Source organism: Papilio xuthus, unplaced genomic scaffold (assembly GCF_000836235.2).
Source record: "Papilio xuthus unplaced genomic scaffold, Pxut_1.1 DF827542.1, whole genome shotgun sequence".
NCBI lineage: Eukaryota > Metazoa > Arthropoda > Insecta > Lepidoptera > Papilionidae > Papilio > Papilio xuthus.
The window spans coordinates 3,018,944-3,041,348 of NW_013531107.1; the positions used below are offsets into that span (position 1 = coordinate 3,018,944).

The following is a 22,405-nucleotide window of genomic DNA, read 5'->3' on the forward strand; positions in this document are numbered from 1 at the left end:
TGTGAGCAATAAAGTGTTTATCTATCTTCATGGCAAATCTTATAAACAAAATACAGGTAATATTTTTCAATCTATTATTACATACCTTGACACAAAACTTTGTAATTATCATATATGAGTACATGCACAAAATATTATCAGGAAAATGAATTATTACAAAGAAAAGAAATTAGCGGCATCAAAAAGTTAAGACTTTTTGATGCCGCTAATTTCTTTTCGTTCGTTCGTTCGGATTTAGTTTAATAAAACAAATAATATTTGTGACAATCAATCTCTTTATTTAACGAAATGTTCAAAACATTATTCATATAAATTTAAAATTATGACAAAACACAAACTTCAACATTACATTTAAAATAAATATTTGTTTAACTCAAATAATGATGACTAGAACACGCGATAGTTCTGGTCCGTTCACACCGATCGGGGTGAAGAACAGAGCAAATTTTCATCGCAAGTAATATTAAGCTTTAAACCATTGAAACAAGGTCTAATTTTACTTTTCACTTTCTTTACCATTGCTCTTGAAGTGCAAAGTATAGTAAACCTTGTTTCAATTTCATAAAGCTTAATTTTATTTGCGATAAATCTCCTCTGCTCTCAGCTTCGGTCTGTATGAACGAACCCTGAAACGTTTAACTGCAAACCAGAATACACGTTATTTTTACTCTTTTGATCTAAATGAGGTCTTAAGGAGTTACATACATATTATGAAATCACGTATTGAAAATTCCAGAACACAACACTCGCTGGGAGAAGGCGTCAAGTCAAAATTGATTCACATAGGACAATACGTATACGATGTATACCAACTTCACACATCAATACGATTGACCTTAAACTGTGAGTTTCAAGGAACTAGTGGTCTCAAATTTAATCCATCTCTCATATCCGGATGTCTCAAGGTGCCGCTTCGCTTCGACGAGGTGCCGCGATAACCAGGCTGTCATCACTCGCGTATCGCTTTAATGTCGATGCACTAGCGTTACTGAAATAAGAAAAAACTGTTAACGGCGAGAAAAATCCTTGAACAATACAATAATAGTTTAACACTCTCTTGTTCTTTAAACAGGCTGCATATACAGGCTGATAGAACTTGCAAAATGTCGTCGATAATATTGCCAATTGGTAGACACCACAACAATCGTTTGAATATCTATATAATGGCGGTTTTTCACCGTTATACTTAGAAGTAAATAAAAAATACTCTTAATGCAGTGAAAATTACAAATTGCTGCGGCAAGACATACAACACATAGTTTGATAACGATATCCATATTCATCGGTGTACAACGAAAGTGTTTATATCTCTTACCGTTGGTTTCAGAGACCAATATCTCTATAAAATTACCGACATTCCTTTGACAAAATAGAGTTAACAATTATGTTTTAAATGGTGGTTTTGGTCTCAGAAATCCACGGTTAGAGATCTCATGAGATGGTATATTTCCTTGCATGAATTTTCACATATTTTACTAGGCGTCTACAAAATACCTGTACTTAGTGCGTGGGCGCGGTGTAGGCGCTAGTCGCGGCAGGCGCGCTTCGATAGGTACGGTGCCTCCCGAGCCCGAACTGGAGCCTCGCGCGGACCCACTAGAACTGCCTGACCAGCCCAACTCCGACATGCTACTGTTATATTAGAATTTACTTTTGGTATTATTACAGTTACTGCTAATGATGAATTAAATTGACGATTAACAAGTCTCTAAGAAAAAAAAATACAGTCGAATTGTTAACCTCCTTTTTGAATTCAGCTAATTAGACGTCAACTATGATATAGAATATTTCACAAACATAGACACTTAAGTGTTTAATAAAAGTCTCTTTAAATATGATATTCCTTCGTAGTAAATTTTACTTTCAACTTAATACTTTGTAATTCAAAAGTTCAAGGATCAAAGAGTATACTATTCAACTTTGTAGAAGTTTTCGCTTTCAGATCACAAGTCAGTGAGGTCGTGTGCCAACTTAATATTCTTTGCACCGTACATATTACATGTCCGAATTCATTCATACGAATGGGTATTGTTTGGTTGCCTACATTGATGGTGGGTCATTAAGATACGTGATACGATTAAACGTTGCGATTAATACAACCTTGTTACTAATCTATAGATATATTAATAATCTAAGCAACAAGAACCTCATATAATTATAAGGTCGCGGAAAATAATAAGTCGTTTCCAGCCTGTAATCTGTTAAAAGTGTTTTTTTTATTTTTAATTTACTGAAAGCGTTAAAATTCGAACTCCTTTAGTATACAAAAACATTGACGTTTGACGCATTGATAATGATGAGTCGACGATTACGTTTCAAAATATTCACAAAGGAAATGTAATAATGTGTGACCTGGCGGAGATGGGCGGCAACATGTAGGGCGGCGTGTAGATGTCGTTGGTCTCTGTGTAGGTGGAGGCGTGGATCTCCTGCTGGTACAGCTCGTACAGCTGCGCCAGCTCCGGCTGGATGCCCACTCCCACTTCTATACGATCAAAAAAGAAATCTAGTCAACCTCTTCGCTCGTGGACCTCAAAACCAACTTGCTCAAATTAATATTTACGTTTAATAGACGTAGAATTGATTGATGTCCAGTTGGTTACGTTCCATAAGTATAAATTCACCATGCTTCGCATTTCTATCATAGAATACCTTCAAGGGCACGTCGTTGTCTGGTAATAATCTCGTCGGTAAGCCGTCGTTGGGCGTCGCGTCGCTGCAGCGCGAGGTCGCGGCGACGTAAGTCATGGGCTCGCGCCGCCCGTTCGCCCTGCAGCGCTAGCTTGTCCGCCTCCAGCTCGTGCACTCGACACACCAGCGCCAGCACCTCCCGCTCAGGACCGTTGCCGATGTGAGCCGGCAACTCCTGAAACAATATTTAATCAGATATATTTTTTCAATTTAATGCTGCTATACAGTCTCTTACATTTCCATTATGTGTTAGGTAGTTGCTAAGCCGACCTGTTCCAGTTGTGCCCCTCGTAGTCGTACTTGCTCAAGCTGACGCTCGACGCGCGTGCGCTCGCTGCGGGCGGCCTCCTGCTCGCGCTCCACGGCCGCGAGCTCCGCCCACGCTTGCTCCACAGCTACCTCCGCCTCCGCGCGCTCACCCACACTAGACACGCTGGAGGCCACGGACGCGCCCGTACCTCCCCTACAGAATGCAACATAAATCGACCATTATAGATGTATGGTTTCCTGATGGTAGTAGGGTTGAAAGTTGGAAGTTTATCCTGTGATAGAGATAAGCTGAATCAAAAAATTTGGCGGCTGTTTAAATCACAATAATATACATGAAAGCTGCGTCGTATTTTCTCATCTTAATTCATTGTCGTTGTCAATGTAAGTGTCGCCTTTTTGGGGTTTAATGTATCATAATTGAACAAAGAGTGATAGAGTGATCTGAACCTATAAAAACATGCCAAATTGTCATAAATAATACCTCAAATCACACCTTTGTGTTCCTTAATTTTAATTTTAATTCCTTAATTTAAGTACTACGAACCTGTAACTTTGCTGTGTGCTAAGCCTGGTGCCGATACTGACGGGCTTGTAAAGCCTGTTGAACCTCGCCTCCCAGTGCGAGATGGCGGCGTGCTGGCGCTCGGCGTCCAGCGCCAAACCCAACAAGTGACTGTCCAATTCCATGAGACGCCGCCGTAGTCGCATCTGCTGCTTGAACGTCGACACGATAGCTTCGCGTAATGATTTCAAGTGTGACGCATTCGCGGGCTCTTCTTCATTTGTTTCATTCCCCTCTATCTTCTGTTCTTCTTTGTTCCTGCTACAATAAATGGATAATTATATTAAGGCAAATGTTGTATCCAAAAAATATTTGGAATTTTTTGGATTATGCGTTCCGGAGGCCTAATTCTAGTCCTCCTTCCCTTCTCACCCATTTCTTATAAGGAAAGGATGGGAAGGGGAAGGAGGGGACATGGAGATGCATGACAAGAGGAAAAATTCCCTTTTTAGCGTGTCCTCCCCCGTCGATTAAAGTTAGATAACTCATCTGCAATTGCGAATGTCCATGGGTAGCGGTCGCTTCGCCATTTCGGCGTATTCAAGTGGCTCCTTATAATAAAAAATAGTTACTTAGTTACCTTGATCGATCATCTTTCATTTTGAATTTTAGACGCGCGATTTCTTCTCGTAGCTCGTTGATTACCGTCCGATATTGTGACAAATGCATTGGAGTCTCCACTATCTCACGTTCCACCTGAACAAAAATAAACGGCAATGGATTCACTGGTGATTTTTAAGCCCAACGAAAACTGTAGGGAACCGTATGTGATGGTGTATACTCTATTGGTGATGGCTGCAGCGCGCTGTGCGTAGTGCAGCGTGGAGCGCGTGGTGTCGCGGTGCGCGCCGCCCGCCGCCGCGTGCGCCACCATCACCGTGCGGCAGCGCCCGCCCAGCACTTCGCGCAGAAGACGCGTCAGCTTAGAGTCGCGGTAGTTCACATATCTGACCACACGGATATTGTTTACTCAATTATGTTTTTTTATTCATATCAATCGTTCATTCATCAATGTATTCTTTACTTCATTCGTAATTATTATCATTTATTCATTGCGTCATTGTCAAGCCATTCTTGCTCGTTCATATTTTCATTCATTCTTTCTTTAATTTTTCGTTTACCATTAGTGTCATTCGTTGGAATATTCATTTATGTATTCGGTTTTCATTCACTCAATTACTTTTATTATTATTGACATAAATTGTGAGAAGTTACCTAGCGCCTCCAGAAAGCGCCATGATACAGTTTCCCAAAGCCAGAAGGGATCTATTTATATGTGCGCCTTCCAGTCTTCTCGAGCGCAGTCCGGCTCTCTCCGAGCCGGCCAGGTCGATGAGGAAGAGACGTCCGCGCTGTATACCACCTTCAACCTTTTTACTCACTGAAACGCTGCAAATATAGAAGATTTTTTTTCGCGAAATCAAATTTAAATAAGGAATAAGCCTCACTAACACTTCGAATGTATGAGGAACCAACGAGTGAATGAATGGATGGAATTAATAAGAATGATGAACGTTTCTTATTCATCACGAAACAAAAATATATGTAAAGATATATCATTAGGACGTAATTACCTTAACAAAGCGTGACCTCTTGAAGAGTGTTGATTGGCATGCGTGGGCTCCGCGGTGCGAGCGCGGTCACCACGCGTGAGCAGCTCAGCCACGTGAGCTGCGCCTAATGCACGTACCTAAAATATATTTTTTATTTTATTAAGTACAAAACAATAGAATCATAACTCATCAATCGCTGTAGCCATTTAAAGAAAGTCACAACAAAACGTACATACTCGTGAGAATGTTTACATGTTTAAGGTAGGAACGAAACCGGACATAAAGAAAAACATTTTTACTAATTCTCAAAATATTGCAGTAACGTATGTATACTTCCAAATCAAAAGCATTCACTAACAAATCCGTACGTTATAATACAATACTATAATATTTTAATAAGTTCAAGGTTCTAAAAGATACAATGATCTGAAAAGGTTAATTTATTTTCTAAAATGCTGAAACTTGTGTACATAAGTACAAATTCTTAGATCCATATATCTTATCTTCGCGGTTTTGAACTTCGCGCGAGTCGTTGCGTAGAATACAATTGTATATCGGGGCGTAGCTTGATGCGAGAGAAGGCACTGCGTAGCGCGCCGATGACCTAGGGCTCCCAATATTTGAATAAAACTATATCACGATACAAACACGTACCTCACTAAGTCCTGCGACGACGGGTGCTCCGTTGCCGCCCTCGTCACGAAGTTCAAGAGGTCCCGCCCCCGGGTTGAGCAAGTCGCGGATATTCTCGTTGTAGATTTCAATATACGACATCTTTACCTACAACAAATAACATAACTACAGTAGACATAGTGATATACCAATGTATTCAACACGTCATGAAATTATGTGCTTATTCTGCACATAATTTCATTGTAAACTGGATTCACATTTAGTTTTCTCTATAAACTAAATAAACTACATATATTCTAAAGACAGTTCTATCTATTGCAAAAAATTGGTAATGAAGAAATTATTCAAATGACACAAAAAACAATTTCTATAACTACCCTGCAATATTCCTTTAATTAAGGTTATTAGAGAATTTCTAGATTGCATAAACCAAATTACTAGTTTACTTTATTTACAATTTCAATGTACTTTAATACAACAGCTAAAATATTCATAGCTCTACCATAAATTAATGGAAAGTTCCTGAAAACAATACATCATACATTTACAAACATAAATGGAAGTTCGATGTGAAAAGCGTCAAAATCAATCAATATGAGTAGGCTAGGGTCGAGCTGGGTAAGTATTTAAAAAGTGGCGGCTAACGACTGCTAATGATAACCTTTCGGAAGCACCATTAAGCATTTACAAAACAAACGTTTACTTTATTACAAAAGAACTTCATTGACATATTTATATTCTTTTGCCGCGGTATTTTACTGGCAAAGCCTTTGAACAAATACTTTCTCTGGTTTTTTAAATTTAAGAAGAGTGGTGTGCAAAAACGTAATGTTAATCGCCGATAATTTTGATAATACTTATCAAAATCGTATTGCAAAAACTTGATTAGTTTCTCCTTACGTTGAAAGTTTCTTACAAAAATTGCTTTATGATTATTCCACATAAATAGTCGTTAAGAATGCAGCTAAAAATTTGCAGCAATAGCGCAACATTATACAGAAGATATGTATCAGAAATGCCGCATGGCACTATTCGCCGAAACGTATATCGTAAATTTCACTAATGCATGGACAAGTCACGTTATCACGAAAACCGAAATGCTCGCTACATTTAGTGTTAAAAATTAAAACGATATTAAAACCTAATCCTAAACCTTGACACGTTCTACTTTTATAAAGAAAAATTAAGAAAAAATTATTAAAGAAAACAATACCACCGGACCTTTGTTTTTCTTTAATAAGAGGCAGTAATATCTAGAACATGATCAGTAAAGAATATCTTAATGATTTTAAATGATTTCTTTCGATACTGAACATAACTTTGTTATGCTTTTGTGATGGAAAATCAAATAAATCATTCTAACTTTTCAATAGTAGGTCTAGGTCACATCGTCATGTGATTGTATGGAGGGATTAAGCATTGTATTCAAAAACTTTAGCAAGCATATATTTCGGGATTCTTACCGCGTCAAGGCTTTGGATGAAATACAATGTAAGGACATCAATCAATACTGATATTCTTACGTTGAACTATTATTATGAAATGTATGACCATATAACTTATTTTTAGCTGATTTTAAAAAGAACGTTATCAATTCGTCTTTATTTTGTATCGAAAAATTTAATGTAAAACTTTCTATGAGAAATCATCATTAAATAAAGGAAAACATCGTCATGTAACCAGCACATATCTACGAAGAAAGTCAATGATGTGCGTATGAGAACATCCAAACTCAACTATACTATACTAGGCCAACGTCGTTGACTTATCGAGGGTTTCTGAGACCAAAATCCCCGTATAAAACATATTGTTAAATCTATTTTGACAAAGATAATGAGATGGATGATGGAGTATATGTTTTATACAGAATTTGGTCTAAGCAACCAACGGTAAGTGGTGGGGTTAAGCCTCATACTTAGGGTAAGTTCAAGCGCTTCGTTATGGACGTTATAAGCTGAAGACGAATTGATCTGTACAGTATAATTTTTCTTGTATATTAAAAGAATATATGAAAAGTTTTTATTTAATATTACGGTATAGTTTTTGTACAAAGTGCCCTTTTAAAAGTAAAGCTTTTGTTAGCGTGTCCAGTTACCTAATGTTAATCGAGACCGGTCTCTTAAAACAGGGTAAGAATAATTTAACGATGCCCTACTCGAGTTAACTTCGTGACGTCAATGAATTTGACTGACTTCAAGGTCACGCCTCTTGTTAACCGTTACCTTATTTATTACATGACATATAACATATTATATGCATATAGAATTGTTCGTAGCTTCACTTGTGTAATATTTTCTATGCCTGTCAGAACTATCAATTTGTGAAGCGAACTTTAAATAAATCTGCTATCAGACTAACATAAGGTAACTTTAAATTGTGCTTGACAACAATTCCATCAAAATGAAATATACCAAGGTATTATCGTGTTAATTAGGGGAGATACTGATAATGTCAAAAGCGTCCTTTTTGAGCTTAGAATTGTTAAATTACTATGTTTGTAAGAAAAAATAATTTTAATGGATAATTTTCAAGCTAGACGACTTTTGAGTAGAAGCAGAGTCAAATAAAGAAATATGAAAAAGAATACTAAAACAGTGGACGTCGACGTTAATGGCATTTAAATGACTTCGTAGCAATAAATTTCAACGTCCGCCTTGTTCCTGAATAGGCTTTAAATTAAAAATGTATAGCCAACTCCACCTTAGACGTTCAACTTTAATGAATAATACATTATACGAGTAAATTGCAAACACTGCATTGCATATACACATAAAAAGAAACGATACTGGAACTAGCATTGTAAGTCGAAAAAGTAGAGATAGATAAACTCAAAGACGTTGTCAAGGTCATCAGCTCATACATAATGTCCCCAACGAGTTATTCTAAACGCAGATATATGCAAGTTGCACCAAAACGCTTTCCATTACCGTATAAATGTACACATGAAATTGGAAAATCGGAAAACACATTGGCACATGTAGCGGATCAAACTTGAACGTATAGTTGTCGGTCTAAGTCGATTTATTTGATTAATATTATTCTATAATCGGCCTATAATCGAGAGTCGAGAGTAACTTTGACTGACTCGTAATTTTTTTTTCCTAAAGCTATAAACCAAAATAACGAAATAAACGAATCATTGACGAAGTTGTCAATAAATAATGAGTGGTCAGCGGACGTGTTAATACGGGCTAATAGAGTGTAAGTCGATGGCATTAGGTGGTATTAGGCAAGGAGTACGTGTCAATCACACTGGCCTTAGCCAATGACCTTGCCCCCTAGCCCTGCGGGTGGGAACACGTGCCACCCCAACTACTTACTAAAGCTCGTGGTTCTAACAAATCCATTTTGGGCTAATGTATTATGAATAATTTATTTGTTAATATTCTAAACGTACTACATCTCTAAGAACTAGATTTATTATATGTTTTAATTTATATATTATTTAAAAGTTTTTTTTTAATTTGTATTTATTCAAAAATTATTAAATTTATTTTATAATCATACATCCATTATATCAATTGACGCTTGTTTAATTTTTTAGACAAGTTTTTACACCTTTACTTTCATATTTAAAGCAGTTTTTGCCCGCGACTCCATGCGCTGGATCAACAAAAAAATAATGAGTAACCGATTTGTTCTTCGCGAATTCCACATCTATGCCAAATGTCATCGAGATCCGTTGACCCTGGAGATATCTTCTACCAAACATCCATCCGTCCAAGCTTTCGCATTTATAAAATTAGTAGTATGATAAATAAATTAACATAAAAAATTTCTAACAGCGTACTCTGCCTACCTCAGTGAGTTACAGGCGTGTATAAATTTACGACTATTAGAAAACTTTTCATGCAGCATTCACTCAAAACAATCATATCTAAATTAAATCACCTAGGGGTGATTTCATAAAGCGATATTGTTAGGTGTCGACAAACTATTCGACAAATAAAACCACAAAGCTTTATACTAATTTCCGTTTTGCTTTGTAAAGCGAAACACGAAAAAGTTTCCATAGTATCGACAATACAGACCAAAGAATCTTTATCCAAAAAATAAATTAATGTATATTTTGTACACTTCCTTTAGTGGACTCATTCATGGTCACTTTTTAATTATTTCGCAATGCCTTACGGATTAAAATAGCAAACTTATAGATTGACTGAATCTATATTTTATAATAGGCGTCATCCAGTTTCGGTAAACCGTTTGCATGTGATGATGTGATGATGTGATGAATACATTTGCATAGCTTATTCGACGATAATATAATGAAATTATTTAAGTTTATATGTAAGCTCACTCAGCTCACACGAGCTGGACTGGTTGCTGCAGTGGTAAAGACTACGACATAAAATTAACATGCATACAGATAAATTCTTTCGTGTGTCGGTTTCAGAGACCAAAATCCCCGTTGTTATCTTTTTTTTTCAAAGATAATGACTAGTATAACTGGTGGTTTCAGAAACCTACGGTAAGACATATTTAGGAGTTACACAGAAAAGAGTAAACAGAGAGTTGTCGAATTTATCTTTACCGAGGCGTATTCCCATAAAGAAGCATGAGTTTCATAACAACAAAAAGTAAGAGTATAAATCCTAATGAACCAAGCATTTAATTTTATGAAAAGGCGTTAAAATTTTAAAATTTAATTAGTTAAAATAATAAAAAATGAACCGAAGTGCTTTTAAATTACGGTTATTGTACTATGTTTCAAAACTTCCTTAAAACCGCGGAAACCGCAATGTACTATAAACCACATAAATAATGTCTGATTACGTCCGGTCAAGGTCTAGAATATTATTTGCATGAGGGTGAATATTTACTTCAAATTCTTTATACATTCCAACATGTTTTATAAACTAAAAACTAATACTATAGAAATGCTTGTACGATTTTTTATTGTCGCGTCGAATTCTGATAGGAGTACGAGTACCTTGAAGTGAGAGGATGGGAGGGAAGAATGAAAACAATCAATTGAAAAAGTAATCTAGCAATAAATAATGAGAGTCTACAATTCCAATTGAAAATATTAAATAATAATCTACGCGACAGTTTAAAAGGTTTAAAGTTCAAACACCTTTATATTCTTGAACAGTAAATATAAATTGTTACAAAAAGGTTGTACATAAATGGGGCTAGTCAGTGTTCCGTTACGTTTAGTAGACAGACAGGGCACGCCATGGAACGGACATTCGCCAACACTGCCAACTCAGGCAACAAGCTGGACATAAAACTAAGTTATATAAAAACGGTTGAATGAAACGGAGACTTTCCTATATGTTGCTGTTAAACAGATACGTACTACAGATACGTCGTTTTAAGGTAATAGCATCGAATTGCAAATTACAATTTATCAAGCTCTTTAAGAGAACGAGAACGTCGGTGGCGCAGTTGTTAAGCGCTTGACCGAACAATCTACAGATTCGATCCCCGCCATGTCTCTATATGTTTAACAAATTTCGATTTTCATATGCACGTTTTACCCGACGTACTTACAGTAAATGGAAAATATTGCGATACATCTTGCATTTTTCTCCAAAGTATTTTAATTATGTGTGGGAAGGTAACCTGCGCTGCGCCAGGATTGTTGACTATGGCCTAGTCACCACTAACTGGAGTAGACTACGAGCCCCTTAGTGTGGACAAATATGAGCTGAAGATTTTGCCCTTTAAAGCAGTAGTCGACTGATGAATTAATTTCAGAAAAAAATCCACTCAAAAACTTTATCAATTGTTACAAAAATAAGTTGCCAAGATTGAATGTTGCATTTTGCTTGATACATACAAGAGTTTTTCAAAGAAATTTTGGTCTTACATTGTAGAGTCAAATATCACGTATACGACATTAGTCCATTATCAAGTCGATACCGTATCCATTATGTGTGTGGTGAGGATGTGTGGCGTTGATGTCATTGTATGTCGTGTGTTGGCACCATGTGGAACGACCTCGCCAATACCTCATGACCTGACAATTAAAACGCACTAACAATGTATATACACATAGAATCTACGTAGACGCGAATACATACTTTTCAATATGAGGTCACATATTTGCTTGCGGCTGATGGCCATGAAATAATAAAAATAAAAGGCATTTAGCAAGAACGAAGATGGAGGGCTTCTAAACTTTTACTGCGGTCGTTAGGGTTGGGATTTTGCTCCATTAGGAGGTCGCAAAGTTAGATTATTTAGGCGTACATGAGCGTAGTAGGCCTTTTTGTTTTTACATAATTTCATTTTAGGCTATGGTGTTCAGTGTCTTTTGCTTTTAGGACGTCTATTACTGATATGATGTAATTAAATGCATTTATGTACTCAGAATATGCTGTGACGTGTGACGTACAATGGGTGTGGTGCTATCAACAAACATCTTTATCATATTGGGTGTAAATATTGACAATAATACCACAAATATTTGTGATATTTATATACAAAATGTTTTGCTACTCGTTACAAAATAATTGTCGTACAGAGAGTAATGGACAACGCATGACCGTTTAATAATAACAACAACGTCATAAGTCTGCATTTAATTTTAGCAAAGCTGTGACCTTCCCTGCAACCTACATAGTTCACATTTAATATTTGTTTAAGAAATGGAGAAATGTATTTAGTATTTTCTACGTAAAATCTTAATATTATTTTTCTTGCTGAGATTAAGCTCATTTTTGTGTTAACATCATTTGCTAAACGAAACAAGCAGAAATATCTGTACCAAAATGTTGTCGTAAGAATCTGCAGAACATATTTTTATATCTATTTTTTCACGGAGAATGTGAGAAAAGACAATATTTTTATATAAGTACTTCAATAGTACAATACCACGGTATGTTACTGACCTCATATGCATCAGGGTCGTCACTATCAGCGATGGACTCGAAGAGATGTGAGAGAGCCCGCGCCATGAGGCCCGTCATGGTGTGGGTCTTGCCGGCGCCAGTCGCGCCGTACGCGAACACTGCGCCCGCTATCCCGCGTAGCGCATCAGCCACCAGCGGGCCACACACTGTCGCGTATACCTCTTCCTAGACGCAAAATAATTTAAGAATCCAGGCAGAATGAATTTGCTTATGTAGACAAACGTCCAAATGATGAACACTGGAAATTTCTGTTGAACTCTATGTTTTTTTATATCGTCAGGGTAGTCAATACCCTAAAGGACAATCCTTACCTGCCACTAGTAATAGGGGTTCGTGGCGACGACCATTGCATGTTGCACACCTCGGTTACCAATGTAACGCAGCGTCACGATTTTTGAGAACTTTAGCGTTTAGTTGAGCTAACAGTTTTATTTAAAAGAAATAGAAGGCACCATTCGTTTATGATATGGACTACAGTCTAGCGATCGTAGGTTCGATCCTGGTCATTTGAACTATTGTCGTGTTCCATTTCCTAGCGCAAGCTTCGCGCCTAACAATTCTATTTTTGTGCAACGATACAGTTATCAGTAGGGATACCTGTGTACTTTCTTCGCCGAAGACTTTGTCGTATATGTAATGCTTATCGTTGACTCTGCGTTGACGGAGAACATCGCGCCGGCTGTCAGCCTCCTCCTCCAGCACCAACATCTATTGAACACAAACTATTGAAGCATATTTATGTTGTTTCGTTTACACAAGTATCTGAGAAGATTAAATCAATTTTTACATCTAGTCTTTTACAAATTTTGGAGACAATGTGGGTGTTTAAAAATGATTATTATCCCTATCATCTTAAATTCTCAAAAACAGAGAAGACTATGTTCTAAAACATAACTTGTATAACCTTATCACTGACGACATGTACGATCCGTGGGCCCTCATCATTCCGCAATGGCCGCACGCGAACTACGACCTGTGGATAAATCATTCTTAACAATTATTTAGAACAATTAAGAGGAAAAGAATTACTACTTAGGTATTAAATCAATTGATGAAAATGAAATATAATTTAACGTAAAAGTCGAGAAATACTTTAGAAATATAATATCAAAATGTTTAAACTAACAAGCAGATTATTAATAAAAGTTTAATTCGTTCGGTCTTTTGTGAAATTATTAAAATCGTGTTTATTATTGGCACACATCATGCAAGACCTTTGCAACCTTCGCCTTTTTACAATCAAGACCTTGACTACTGGCCCCATTTTTAATATTTTATAAAAAGCATTACTAATTAAATTAACTAAACTGTTTCTAAATTTTTTCACGGAAAAGCCAATGGTTTACTTTCTACGCCACTACATTTTTTTCATGAAAATCAAGTCACCAAACGTCGGTAGCTTTCTACGTGTTAAACAAAATAATTAAGATTATGGTTAAACAGGATACAATAAATAAATTCATGCAGGATAGAGAAATCCTTTTGAATATAAAGTAATAAAATCTATATACAACAAATTCAATTAACCTAATTACATTACGCTCTTTCAATTGGACAAATTAGATTCATAAATCTTTCAGATAACACGAGATACGAACACGCGTCTATTAATATTAACTTACATTTTTATATTACCATAAATTACTAGATTTTTATAGGTAATTTTTTATTATTTTTGTAGATATGTAGGTATGTCTAAAATTTATCATCATCATCATCAGCTCACTATACGTCCCCACCGAGGGGATCGGAGCCTACCCTAAGTTGAGGGTGATTTATACTCCCATATAATATGGAGATATAAATATCAAGAAGTTTGTCTCGAAATAAATATTATAAGGTACATCCATATGTAATATAATGTCTCCTTTCACACATAAATAAAGATTTACAACTCGAAAAAAATCGAATCAATCAGGATAAACGAAACGTAAACAATGGAAAAATTAATTACAAAATATACGAGTTTACGTGGGCAGATATTGAAAATTTTATCTTAACAGATAAAAGAGATAACGTACTCATATTATTTTACAAAGATTTATAAATATTTATGGTTATGACGTTGTATGAATAGTATTATTAAATAATAGATCATTCATGATACAAGACAAATTCCAAACCGTAAAGAATAATAAGTAGTGACCTTGATATCACGTATACTGGGTTTAAAAAAAATTGTATTACCATAAGCTTTTCCTCGCTGACAGTGCGGACTCCGTTATGAAGTTTTTCGTTGCTTGATGTACTTTGAGTCATTGCATCGTTTTATCTATTAGATTAACACGACACCACTTTCACTATCGAAAGTATAACAGAGAAAAATATTTGTCATTAGAGTAATGTAAACGCGTGAGCAATCATTCTAATCGAATATGTTTTGTTTATGAAGTAACAAACGTTATATTTCTCGACAGTTTTTCCTAGTATTTTATGCGGGTAGTTTTCAACTCGGAGGCTCCACATGGACTGCGACTAAACCCAAACTTAACCTTCGCCCGGCTGGTCGCCTAGCAACAGTTAATCCCCACAAATGAAACTTTCATGCAATAGCTTAACCTTTTTGGGAATAACTAATTTAATCTAAATTAAGATTACTTAAAAATATTTAAATATCCATATAAACATTTATAAATAATCTTTATGTTCTAATTTTCTTATGTAAGCATGTTTTAAGCTCAACAGTTAAGCAACACGCTTATGATTCTACGGCAGCGCCTTCGATGCTGCTTGTATGCCTGCGAATGGTACATAATTATATTGTTTTTTTTTTGTATTTTAGGGTTCGGTACCTCGAAAGGAAAAAAGGCAACCCTTATACGATCACTTTGCTGTCCGTCCGTCTGTCTAAGACCCTTTTTCTCAGGATCTTATTTCTTAGATTCCCTGTAGTAACTAATGTTATATAATTCACCATCTCTTTCTTTTTACTTGAATGAAGTAACATTCTCAAATTAACAGGATTTTTTCCCACTGGGCTGATAGAATTTTGGGTCCAACAAAAAATACAGAATTATTCTTTTCTACTGTCCATTTACTATTATTAGTTTAAATATTGTAGAAATAAAACAAAACATTCTAATATACTTTTTATTGGTATTGAAGTTATTACTTTTTATTGGTATTTGAAGGTATATGTTGAAAAAATGTAATCATTATTTTTAAAACAATGTACACTAATATAAAAGTTATTTTCAATTTATAGTTATTGACAAATACATTATTCCATAAATGCAATGTATTACACAAATCTTGAAAATATTACACAGTACCCGGTGCAAGTAGTTTCACACCTCTATCAAATAATTTGTATAGGTATTGAGCCGGTTTGATTTCCAATGAATGCATGTGTTCATTATCAAACTTTTTACCTGGATATTTTATTGTCAAATGTCCTGAAACATCACTACTCCATCCTGATGCGAGATTCTCAACTTCTACAACCATAAATGCTCTATGTGAAAGGAAATTAGCTAAAACATGTGTCAAATCATGCTCACTGGCCACATTAAAGTGACATATAAGTAATGAGTTGTACTCTCTGATTAATTCAATAATCTTTGAACATATTAGATTAATTTCTTTAATATTATAATACATATCTAACAAATGCGATACCCCATCAAATATTACATTTACTACATTATATTTCTTCCTCATATATTCAATTTTATCTGTGATATTCTGATAAATCTGCTCCACAGATATATGTTCATTTTTCAGCAGTTTATCCACATATTCTTCACCAAAATTGTAAAACTGTACTAAACCATCATCTATACATCTGTTTAGGTTATAATTCATTTTCAAACCAACATTCTGATAGTGTTTTATTGAATTGTGAGTAGATATAATAAGAACTGCACTTTTCTTTTTTATTAAATGTCCTAAAACACAACTGGTTATAAATGAACTACTGCAGTTATTAATTTCTTTAACCACTAAAATCCTACTATGAATATTTTCCTTATCTAGTTCCAACGCCGAAATTATGTCTGTAGCCATGCTGAAAATAAAAGCATTATTCAAATATATTATCGTCGAACGTGAATAGAAAATTATGACTTGACATAACAAGAAACACGATAAACAACTACAGCTTGCAACTCATTACAGAATATTTGTAGTTTAGCACACATGGGAGAGTGATTTCTAGCTCGCGTCCTCAGTGCCCGTGTTACTTGCAAGGTTAAAACTCCGGTCCAATATTACATAACTCAAAATACAGTCAGTCATTACTCCAAAGCGGTATAATTAAGACCACTCAAATGTGAAAAAAGTTTCGTGAATTTAATACAAAAAAATTAATAATATAACCAAAACGAGTAAGTAACTTACTTCTTTAATCAGTATTTCTAGTCCAAATATTTTAAATTTATATTCTTGAAACACTATTTATACACACAGAAATTATGTAATAAAGTATTTTATTACGGAAATTAATTAATCAAAACAAATGAATGTCCTTCAAAATTCCTTTGATTTTGACGTTTTGTTTGCTGATTGCCGAGTGCTGACGTTTGTTATCAATTTCGTTTTTCCATCTATCAAAATAAAAAAACCCTAAGAACACAAGTTAAGGGGTTGCTTACTTATAACATTCTGTTTATTAAAAAGTAATTATTATAAATACTTTCATAGTTAATTGCAATAGCAATTATTAGAAAAATCTATGAGAATCTAACGTTACATTACAGCTGTCTAAAACTTGGGATTTTATTTTTAAATGTTGTAATTTAATGAATTGAAGTAAGTGTAAAGTATTGCAATATCAATGGAGAGGTGCCCTCGTAACAGGGTTTTTACTTTGTTGGTCAGGCTTTAAACAATGTCAATGTTATATTTAATCTATGAACCTATTATCACCACTGACAAATGACATTTGACAAAATGCCATTGCAAATTGATATAGCGTTATCACAAATACTGAACACGCTTAAGATCTGATAATGAGAAAATTAAAAATTGATACGTTATCAAATTTGCGTATAAATATATTTTAAAGAACGCGAAACAGCACTTATTAAGAATATATGCTGCAAACGTATATACATTTTAGTATAAGATAGAAGTAGTCCTGCAATTAATGTTGGCAGATAGGTTAATGATATATGATATCCACAGTTTGTGAAATTATTTCAGTATTATGAGTAAAGCAACAGAAATTAGAGTTTCACGATGGTACTTCGGGGGTTTGGCTTCAGCTGGAGCAGCATGTGTGACACATCCGCTAGATCTTTTAAAAGTTCAAATGCAAACACAAAAAGGAAAAAACATCTCAATGTTGAAGCTTACTGGAATTGTTTTAAAAAATCAAGGTATGTTTTGAACAACGAATCATTTACCATTCTGTATTCATTTATTTATCATATTTTTAATATAGTACATTTCATATCCATATGTAATTTTTTTGTCATGTATTAATAATATGAAGATTTATAATTTCTTGAAATAAAAAATTAAATGATTTCACTTACCTAAGACAACCATCAAATTCTTTACTCCTTCCTTAAAATTTCTCTTTTAGATAAAAGTCTTATTAGTACAAAAGTTTGCAATAAACAGTGAATTATGTATTAATAAATACATTATGTTATTTAATAGGAGTAATGGGCCTTTATAATGGCATATCAGCATCTCTCCTGAGGCAACTCACTTATTCAACAGCTAGATTTGGTATTTATGAGATGGCTAAGCAACATTTGGCACCGAAAAATGTAAGTTCTCATTAATTTAATAAAAGAAAGGTTGTTATGAAAGTCATGTAATTCTACTAGTTTGGCTTAAATGTAACAAGTCAAACAATTTTATTTATTTCAAAGAGAATCTTTATATCTATTTTTTTGCTACTTCTTATATTTATAATTAAAGATAGTGCAGATTGTCTCTAGTAATAGTTTTGATTTTTGTTTTCAGGGTCAACCCATATCATTTTTCATGTCAGCATTCCTAGCAGGTCTTGGTGGGTTCGCTGGAGGTTTTGTGGGAAATCCAGCTGATTTAGTCAATGTTCGGATGCAGAATGATGTTAAACTCCCACCAGAACAGAGAAGAAAGTGAGTTCTAAGCTTCCATAGATATTTTTTCACCCAAGATATATTTTACTGATGATCCACACATTCATATACTTTTTTCCTTATCTATTTTCAATAGTTTATCTGTTACCCCCTGTTGTTTCTGTCATTGTAAATAAATGTTTTTTATGTCACATGATACCATCTAATATCTTTTATAGTAGATATGAATTGAGAGAATTTTTATCTTAACATCAACTATCAATTTATCATCGTTACCACACATTATTTCAGTTATCTTGAGTACATTAGATAAGACACTTGATAATTATACATACTATTATGTTATATATAAGGCATTCTTGTTATTGTAAAACACCAAATATAGTAAATTCTACTGTTTAACCAAATGCATAAACACTTTTTGTTATCCCTCTCAAAAATAGACAAGAATATTCAATGTATTATGAATTTGAACCCCTTGGCCGGGACAAATATGATCTGATAATATTGACATATTGTAACATAAATATTATATATTTTTATAATATATTCTATCCCAATAATAAGTCAAACATATTTATGTTTGACTTATTATTAAATGAGGTTTATCTATTATATATGAAAGAATTAATCAAAAATTAGTACATACAAATATTCTACAGTAAATATGACTTGTTTGCAGCTACAAGAATGCTATTCATGGTCTATGGAAGGTAGCTACGGAGGAGGGAGTGCTGCGTCTATGGGCTGGCGCCTCCATGACATGCAGCCGCGCGGTCCTCATGACCATTGGTCAGCTATCCTTCTATGACAAGATAAAAGAACTCCTGCTATCAACTGAGTACCTAGAGGATAATGTCTTCACACATGTTACATCCAGTTTGTTAGCGGTGAGTACTTGATTAATCATTTCCTGTGTTTTAAGGAAAAACAATATTTTGATACAATTGGTAAAGTGATTTAAAATATTAGCTATGTTGGTACATTATTAGTTTGTAAATCACCCATAGTAAAATGCTAATATTTAGAAAATTTTAAATAACACGTTGTTTCTTTTTGTACCTGACTCAAAGGACCAAGTATAAATAAAAATATGGTTTACTGCAACGCTTCATTTTTGTAGTTCCAATGTATCAGATAAATAAATTAATACTCTAAAAACCATAAAAAACAAAACAATTGATTAATATGTCTTAATTTAAATTTTACTTAAAAAAATGTTTATCAAAGTAATTACTGAAATTTGGTAAAAAGTAATTTAAATCATAACCTTTTCAATGGATACACCTTTTTAATTGTTAACTATAGCCATCATATTTCTTTTAGGGTGGTATCGCAACAACTTTGACTCAGCCTGTTGATGTATTAAAGACAAGAGCAATGAATGCCAAACCTGGAGAAGTGAAGAGTATATTGACCCTTGTAGTTGGAACAGCTAAAGAGGGTCCACTAGCTTTCTTCAAAGGATACATTCCAGCGTTCGCAAGACTCGCGCCTCATACGGTACTCACTTTCGTATTCCTAGAACAACTTAGAATTAATTTTGGTACAATCAAAGTGTAATCTTTTTGAAAAGACCATGGATAATTTGAGAAAATATAGTCCCACAAGTTTTTATGGCAATTTTTTGACATTGACAAGTTTTTAGGGTTACCGGTGAACAACCTAACTTCTTTTGAAAGTCCATGTTGCAACTTCAAGCGTTTGATTTGCAACTTATGACCTGAGATTTCATAGTAATTCCTTACTATTTAATTTGATATATTTTGACATATTAGCAAATTAATCTATGTGTACATGTATCATGCATGATATTATTATGAATTTGTAAATTATGAAATGGCAACATTAAAACATACAGTTGCCATTCTCTTATTGGTCAAAACATGATGCTGTCAAAATGACATTGTGAGTTCACATATATTCCGTCTGCCTAAAAATCCTTGTGGAACTACACTTGATTGTTGATATAGATGTAGGTTTGGACTGTATTTTTAGATTTTTTAAACAAAACATTAATCTCAAGTAGTGTAATCTGTATTTATACATATTCAAGTGTTCAAAATATAACAATTTAGAAATATTTAATCATTTTTTAAACTATATAAAATTTACAAGATTTTGTCTTAGAGTTGGTAGTTAGATTAATATGTCCAAATAATGTTTTCAAAGAATACAAGGGTACTAAGTTTTTAATATTGTGGGATAACTGTTTTGCAGTAGTTTATGATAAATAGTAGTGTGTGTTAAAAGATTGCTTATAAAAATGTAGATGATGCTTTGCGTTTTTTTTTCTTAATTTATTCCATTAAGCTTTGCATTTTTTTTTAATAGAATGTATGCAATACATTTTTTTCATACAAGAGTGAGACAATGTTTTTATAAACAATTCGTGAGATTTTAAAATAGTTTGCATTCAGTGTTTTTTTTTACTGACAGAATTTTACCGGCCTGAAAGCATGAGGCCTAAAATCTGTGTTTAAGTATAATTTATTTTACTCTCAAAGAGAATTTATTGATAAGTTATAAAAGTTACCCATAAATTTTTATTTAGACAATTTTATTCGTATATTTCAATTTTTTTAATCGATAATAACTATTGAAAGATCTACATTTCTGATTAATAGTTTGTATTTAATCTTTTATGCTTTTGTTATAAATTAGTTTCAGATAAAGTCGCAAAATTACATTTTTTTTATTATGGCAAGTTTAATGTGATAGTGATACAAAATCCTTTAATTTTATTTATCTGTATGTTGAAGTGATACATTGTGTTTTTTATAAATATAGATCAGTACTTTAGGTAGAAACCTCAGGTTTTAAAAACTTTTATTATTATTAGAGAAATTTTTAATTATTAATGTCTGCTGAAAAAACTACCTAATTTAATTTATCGCTCGACAATTATTTAATTTGAAAGTGCCAAAATTTAAATGAATATGTCACCAAAACATCTCAATATAATGATAATTCCATTTTATAGGTCTGTGGAGAAATGTATCTTATTTTTATATATTTTTTATTTATTTGACATTCCGACATCAATATGGACAATATTCAAATATATGTAATTATTTTTTTATAATGATTTTGGTGCATTTGAATGAATGCGAAATTTTTGACAAGAAACATAGGGCCAATTTATTAGAAATGTTAGGAAACTTTAATGAAAATCTTCGCATTCCTACATCAGGGGGCCTAGCAGGAAAATTTGCAAAAAAATGTTATTAGTGCGCCCGCCTTGCGGCTAAAGTACGACAAATTTCGATGACGTTACGAAATGTTGATCACAAAATTTTCATGCTAGACCTCCAGAAAATGTCAGGTATTTCTATATGTCTTAATTATAAAACAGTGTACCATAATAAAATCTTCCATTTTTTTTAAATCATATACAAAATTTGTTATATAGTTAACTGTTATTCATATTCTAAAAATATTAATAGAAATTGTATACACAACAAGAAATGTTTACATTGTTTTTTGTTCTAGATAAAATATACCCAAAGATTTACGATATATGTAAATCACAGATTTCCAATTTATTAGTGGTTGTTAATTAAAATGTTATCAAAATAAATTGTTTTTCATTTTTATCGCGTCCTAATAGTACCCTGGGATAATTAAACAAGCAATCGTTTATATTTTTTTTTATTTGCAAACATCAAGAGTTAAAATTATCTTTGGCGCGTTGTACAAATGTACATATATAATCTATATTTAAAATACCAAAAATGTGAACGACATTAAATACACATAATTTATAATAATAAGAAAATACATTTTAAAATGTAATATTTATTACAATATTCGAGTATA

General features: G+C 33.7%; 3 protein-coding genes across 4 annotated transcripts; 1 reads left to right on the forward strand and 2 right to left on the reverse strand.

Annotated features, from left to right (window-relative positions):
* Positions 1-393: 393 nt before the first annotated feature.
* Positions 394-15,018, reverse strand: Kif19A (Kinesin family member 19A). 2 transcript variants are annotated; one of them, XM_013313610.1, is made up of 15 exons: positions 14,757-15,018; positions 13,474-13,542; positions 13,167-13,277; positions 12,549-12,734; positions 5,731-5,856; positions 5,098-5,213; positions 4,739-4,912; positions 4,305-4,470; positions 4,104-4,219; positions 3,506-3,784; positions 2,962-3,154; positions 2,653-2,866; positions 2,353-2,485; positions 1,495-1,629; positions 394-988 (listed from the first exon to the last, which is right to left on the reverse strand). In XM_013313610.1, the coding sequence occupies exons 1-15, from the start codon at positions 14,826-14,828 to the stop codon at positions 901-903; spliced, it is 2,178 nt and encodes a 725-aa protein (XP_013169064.1). In that variant the 5' UTR covers positions 14,829-15,018; the 3' UTR covers positions 394-900. The 2 variants fall into 2 exon arrangements, with proteins under 2 accessions (XP_013169064.1, XP_013169063.1); XM_013313609.1 differs by having other exon boundaries at positions 1,495-1,632.
* Positions 15,019-15,715: 697 nt separating this feature from the next.
* On the reverse strand, positions 15,716-17,120 carry LOC106119056 (Elongator complex protein 6). Its single transcript, XM_013313900.1, has 2 exons — positions 16,908-17,120; positions 15,716-16,575 (listed from the first exon to the last, which is right to left on the reverse strand). Exon 2 carries the CDS (start codon positions 16,572-16,574, stop codon positions 15,831-15,833), a length of 744 nt encoding a protein of 247 aa, XP_013169354.1. The 5' UTR covers position 16,575; positions 16,908-17,120; the 3' UTR covers positions 15,716-15,830.
* Positions 16,627-20,915, forward strand: Dic1 (Dicarboxylate carrier 1). The gene is made up of 6 exons (XM_013313899.1): positions 16,627-16,894; positions 17,712-17,887; positions 18,174-18,286; positions 18,486-18,625; positions 19,269-19,476; positions 19,913-20,915. Exons 2-6 carry the CDS (start codon positions 17,716-17,718, stop codon positions 20,147-20,149), a joined length of 870 nt encoding a protein of 289 aa, XP_013169353.1. The 5' UTR covers positions 16,627-16,894; positions 17,712-17,715; the 3' UTR covers positions 20,150-20,915.
* The last annotated feature ends 1,490 nt before the right edge of the window (positions 20,916-22,405 follow it).

Bases quoted from the DNA above. Each gene is read 5' to 3' on its own strand.
- Kif19A (XM_013313609.1), bottom strand. From the start codon at position 14,828: ATGACTCAAAGTACATCAAGCAACGAAAAACTTCATAACGGAGTCCGC. The intron at 13,278-13,473 runs GTTATACAAGTT...TGTGTTCAATAG, and splicing joins TACATGTCGTCAGTGATAAG to ATGTTGGTGCTGGAGGAGGA. The intron at 2,486-2,652 runs GTATTCTATGAT...TTGATCGTATAG, and splicing joins ACAACGACGTGCCCTTGAAG to AAGTGGGAGTGGGCATCCAG.
- LOC106119056 (XM_013313900.1), bottom strand. From the start codon at position 16,574: ATGGCTACAGACATAATTTCGGCGTTGGAACTAGATAAGGAAAATATT.
- Dic1 (XM_013313899.1), top strand. From the start codon at position 17,716: ATGAGTAAAGCAACAGAAATTAGAGTTTCACGATGGTACTTCGGGGGT. The intron at 18,287-18,485 runs GTAAGTTCTCAT...TTTTGTTTTCAG, and splicing joins AACATTTGGCACCGAAAAAT to GGTCAACCCATATCATTTTT. The intron at 18,626-19,268 runs GTGAGTTCTAAG...ACTTGTTTGCAG, and splicing joins CCACCAGAACAGAGAAGAAA to CTACAAGAATGCTATTCATG.